The 5,704-nt window shown below is 44.4% G+C and overlaps 1 protein-coding gene across 1 annotated transcript; it reads left to right on the top strand.

Annotated features, from left to right (window-relative positions):
- The first annotated feature begins 2,801 nt into the window (after window positions 1–2,801).
- On the top strand, window positions 2,802–4,502 carry LOC129617316 (protein starmaker-like). The gene has a single exon (XM_055532628.1). It carries the CDS (start codon window positions 2,802–2,804, stop codon window positions 4,500–4,502), a length of 1,701 nt encoding a protein of 566 aa, XP_055388603.1.
- Window positions 4,503–5,704: the final 1,202 nt, after the last annotated feature.

Below are 5,704 nucleotides of genomic sequence, written 5' to 3'. Positions count from 1 at the left end.
CAATACCGTTTCAACCAGGCGATCACTGCTGATTGACGAGCTAAAGCCGTGACGGCGGCACAGGCGGACAAGTCTGTTGACGTGAGACTGGATCCACTCGCGGACATCCAGCACACTGTCCTGTCTGGCTCCTTTGATGACCAGTTCCTCCAACCGTTTGACGTAATGCTGTGTTGGAAACATGTCGATCGCAACATAGTCGACAAATTCTTCATGGGTGGCAGTGATGGGAACTGAGCTGATGATTGCTACGATGTTGTCTGATGAGACTGCTTCCCATGCTTCAGCGAGAAAAGGGGAATGCAGACGCGGTGACGTGTGACTTGGCGGGATGCTTTATCTAACCAATCCTCGAAGTCCTTCTCAGTTGGCGGTCGAAGGGCTCAAGGTGCATGCGCTCGAGAATTCTGTCTCTTTTCTCGAGTTGGTGAAGAACTTCATCGCCTGTCAGGTGGGAACCGCTGACGACGGATGCTGATGTGGTGCAGAAGGCTGAGGCTGCTTCCCGGAGCAGCCCCCATTTGGGCCGTGAAGTGCAGCTCAGCCTCTCTTGATGTCATTCTCACTGCGAAAGACGTTAAAAGGTTGTGTTTGTTCGTGGTGGTGTATGAGGAAAACGAGAGAACAGAAAAGGCAAGCTAGTTTGGGTCGGTCGACTATGGGGGGATGCGTTGTGCAGTGCACCGGGGCTTCAAGCTAGCTGTTATGCCGGATCTCGTCTCGAGATCCGCCTCCAACCTGCATGTCACTGATCAGGACCAGCTGCTGTTTTTACTCTGTGGTATCATGTATAAGGTTCACTACGACCACATTGCAATTTCACAATGAAAAAAATCATTTTAATATTTCGGTTCGCCTTCTACGATCCAAAAGCCATAAGCCCAAAGAGCGGCGAATATTAATGATCCTCCGATCTGATGTGGAATCATAAACGCTCATTCAAACAATGCACCTTACAGAAAGGCAGTAGTTGATCATGAACCAAGCCTCAGGACCGTTTTGTCGCACATGCCGCGTCACCAAAGATCCCAGGCCCAAGTTGAGCTATAAGAAAAACACTAAGAATTACAAATTTCTGAAAACATACCATTCCGCCAATCGCCATGGAAGCCCCAGTCAATGTTACAAAATATGCGATACCAAGAGCCTCTGAAAAAGGCGCTGATTGATGTTGTGGTTGAGCACCTACCAACTGTGTATGAAAATAGGATCCCATAGGTGGATGCCCTTGAGAAGACGAACAGGACAAAGGTGATATTCTGGAGAGGGAGGTTCTGAAGTGTTGATAATAGATTGACGCATATGGCAGCGAGATTGAGCAAACACGTCATTGGAATGATTCCGATAAACTCCATAGAGATTCCATTGAGCAGTCCCGCCACAATGCTGAATAGCATCACATAAGCTAAAAAAAATAAATTAAATCAATTTAAATGAATGACTCACAGAAGCGATCGATGTATTCATTCTTCGTGTCTCCCATATGATGCAAGATTTCTTCATTCCCATCAAAATAGAGATTCGCCTGCAGAAGAAGAATAAAAAATAAGGGAATGCATCTATCACAAAGTTGACTGACCCGTAAGACGAAAAATGTAAAGACAAAAGTGATCAGGATCCATTCCAGTGAAAAAAATTGCTTCGTCCGAGATTCTCTGGGTCGAGCTGCAGAAGGCTCAGCCAACGCTATCATTGATACGGAGAGTTTGGATAAGCGGTGAACTGGATCGACTGGAAACAAGTAGGAGCTCTCGTCGAGATGGACCAGACCCCCAACGATCGCGCTGGTCGGGTTGAAGAAGAGAGGTCACATCGAGAGAACCCTCATGAGATTCAGTTTCTGAAACAAGGGCTTCCTTTGACTTCTCGCTTCTAGGAAAATATGGCTCATCAGGAAACAAGAATAGCGTCGCGATCATTCCAATAAATGGAACAACTGCCAAGCATCCGAGTAGCACAGTTGGAGAGAGTCCCCACTGCACTCCCAAACGAAGAACCTGGGAAGACAAAAAGAGCGACCTCTACAACGGACGACAATCCAGTCAGGACGAATCTGCTTCCATGCTCGAATAGATTGGATACATGCAAGACAGAGTTGAGCAAAAAGACCGACGCAGCCCCTTGCAAGAACATTCCTAACCACAGCGACTTCCAGCTGTACATGAGAAGAACTCCAACCGCGAAGAAGAGATGTCCCATCGTGTGTGTGACTCTTGGTCCCGCTATTTCATAGACTGCACCAACGACACCACCAAACATGACATCAATTGTTTGAAAGACTATCCCCGCATCTGTTAGAAGATTTTCGGGATTTTCAGCGCCTTTCAAAAATCCCCCTTCTCGTAAAAATCCTCTAAAAGCATTAACATTATAGGCAGGCCCCGAGCAAACCGCTATGAGGCCTCCAAAGATGACGAGCATCCCAATGGGATGGATTTTTGGCTCTGGGCCCATTTTTTTAGAACTTGTACCTGATTCTGTGGACCTGGGCCCGGCAACCGAACCGAAAACCCCTCCAAGTGGTTAAGCAATACTTTACCCGGGAGGTGAGAGTGAATGTCGTCGTTTGGAGACACACCCACTCATCCCCTCATTTCAAGAGGTTTTGGTGGAGTTGTTTTTCGGTTGAGTTTTTGTTGAGTTTTTTTTTTCGGTCTCTTTTTGTATTGTGTCGCTTTTGATGTGAACTTCTCTGGATTTGTAAAATTGATTGATTATTTGCGCCACGTTTGGACCACCAGTTGCATCAGAGAACAATAGAGATCTCAAATGGCGAACGATCTGCACGTCATCCATATGGAATGACAAAGCTTAGAGAACACACACATGAACCCTCAGAATATGATGAGGAAGATGAGCAAGTGGTCATCGCGCTCCAAGATAGGAAAGACAGCGCAGATGAAGAAAAAACTGAAGAAAACAATGACGAGGATGCAGAAACCTCGATAAAAAACAATGAAGATAACTCGATAAAAAACAACGAAGGAGATCCAGAAACCCCGAGAAAAAACAATGAGGAATCGAGGGAGGTTGAAGATGATGAAGATGAAGATAAATCGATAAAGACGAATGAAGAAGATACAGCAAAATCGATGGAAGTTGAAGATGATGAAGATAAAGATAAATCGATGAAAAACAACGAAGAAGATCCAGAAACCCCGAGAAAAAACAATGAGGAATCGAGGGAGGTTGAAGATGATGAAGATGAAGATAAATCGATAAAGACGAATGAAGAAGATACAGCAAAATCGATGGAAGTTGAAGATGAAGATGATGAAGATAAAGATAAAGATAAATCGATAAAAAACAACGAAGAAGATCCAGAAACCCCGAGAAAAAACAATGAGGAATCGAGGGAGGTTGAAGATGATGAAGATGAAGATAAATCGATAAAGACGAATGAAGAAGATACAGCAAAATCGATGGAAGTTGAAGATGAAGATGATGAAGATAAAGATAAATCGATAAAAAACAACGGAGAAGATCCAGAAACCCCGAGAAGAAACAATGAGGAATCGGGGGAGGTTGAAGATGATGAAGACGAAGATAAATCGATAAAGACGAATGAAGAAGATACAGCAAAATCGATGGAAGAAGATGATGAAGATTTAGATAAATCGATGAAAAACAACGAAGAAGATCCAGAAACCCCGAGAAGAAACAATGAGGAATCGGGGGAGGTTGAAGATGATGAAGATGAAGATAAATCGATAAAGACGAATGAAGAAGATACAGCAAAATCGATGGAAGTTGAAGATGAAGATGATGAAGACGAAGATAAATCGATAAAGACGAATGAAGAAGATACAGCAAAATCGATGGAAGTTGAAGATGATGAAGATTTAGATAAATCGATGAAAAACAACGAAGAAGATCCAGAAACCCCGAGAAGAAACAATGAGGAATCGGGGGAGGTTGAAGATGATGAAGATGAAGATAAATCGATAAAGACGAATGAAGAAGATACAGCAAAATCGATGGAAGTTGAAGATGAAGATGATGAAGATAAATCGATAAAAAACAACGAAGAAGATCCAGAAACCCCGAGAAAAAATAATGAGGAATCGAGGGAAGTTGAAGATGATGAAGACGAAGATAAATCGATAAAAAACAACGAAGAAGACACCGCAAAATCGATGGAAGTTAAAGATGATGAAGATAAAGATAAACTGATAAAAAGGAATGAAGAAGATCCAGAAGCCTCGATAAAAACCAATAAAGACTCGATGGAAGTTGAAGATGAAGAAAAACCGGTTCTTGAGGTTCATGGATACTTGGAAGTCCTCTCTATTCGCGGAAAATCGGAAGAATGGCTTTATGAGACTGGATTGGCGGATCGGAAACCGATAACTGGTCCGAAACAAATGCGAAATGTTCCGAAACAACAGCCGAAATTTATGAAAGCAAAAAGCAAAGCACCTCCCAAGACGAAGATTGTTGAGAAACGACCAATGAAAAAGGTAATCGAGTCTTCCACGTGCGGAATACGTTTATTGTCTTAGGGAGTGATGAAGGAGGGGAAAGTCGAACAAATAATAGCAAAGGGTCGCCCTATGCGCAACCTCGAACCTGCAATAGTGAGAGGAAGCAGTCCGCCGCAAGGACGTGGAACACAACCACCAACAGAGAACACGAAGGTCACAGGTGAGAAGGAAATCGTCGTTGATCCGGGTGTTGAAGACGCCAGCCCTGAAAGCGTACAGAGAAAAGGCAGCATGGTGTCAATGCCTGAAAAACCCGCTCCGAAAGGAAAACAGCAGCGCGATTCGGAAAATCAATCTAGTGGAAAGCCTGTGGGGGGGAAAACGCCAACGTTCGATGCACGACTTAAAACGCCTGTGGCAAAAATGCAGCCCGGAAAACCACCAGGGAAGAAATCAGAAAAAGCACCCTCGTTGCCGACAGGTCCCAGCTCAACGAAAAAAATCTGAATCTACAATGGTTGTTAAAAACAAAGCGAAAAATCCGCCACAGAAGCGAAACCCTGAAGGCAGTGCTAAAGAATCTGGACAAACTTCGCTTCCACCGAAAGATGAAACAGTTCTTGACTTAGAAGTGTCACTCCCACCACCAGACGGAATGAAGCCGTCAAACATTGACTCAGAGGTGTCATGTCCGCCAACAGATGGAACAAAGGTATCTACCCTTCAATCAAAAGTGTCACGTCCGCCAACAGATGGAACAAAGGTATCTACCCTTCAATCAAAAGTGTCACGTCCGCCAACAGATGGAACAAAGGTATCTACCCTTCAATCAAAAGTGTCACGTCCGCCAACAGATGGAACAAAGGTATCAACCCTTCAATCAAAAGTGTCACGTCCGCCAACAGATGGAACAAAGGTATCTACCCTTCAATCAAAAGTGTCACGTCCGCCAACAGATGGAACAAAGGTATCTACCCTTCAATCAAAAGTGTCACGTCCGCCAACAGATGGCCTTCAATCAAAAGTGTCACGTCCGGCACCAGATGAAATGAAGACCTCTACCATTGACTCAACTCCAGCTGGAACACACTCATTTGACTCAGAAGTGTCACTCCCGCCGCCAGAAGGAGTGAAGCCCTCTACCATTGACTCAGAGCCAGCTGGAATACACTCATTTGACTCGGAAGTGTCACTTCCACCACCTGATGGACAGTTATCTACTCTTCAATCCGAGTCTGCCGTTGCCTCAGTAGCTGTGTCACGTTCACCAACAGATCAAC

Source organism: Condylostylus longicornis, unplaced genomic scaffold (assembly GCF_029603195.1).
Source record: "Condylostylus longicornis isolate FDR11 unplaced genomic scaffold, ASM2960319v2 ptg000494l, whole genome shotgun sequence".
NCBI lineage: Eukaryota > Metazoa > Arthropoda > Insecta > Diptera > Dolichopodidae > Condylostylus > Condylostylus longicornis.
The sequence above is the reverse complement of the archived record's forward strand: the minus strand, read 5'-3'. Positions and strand labels throughout refer to the sequence as shown.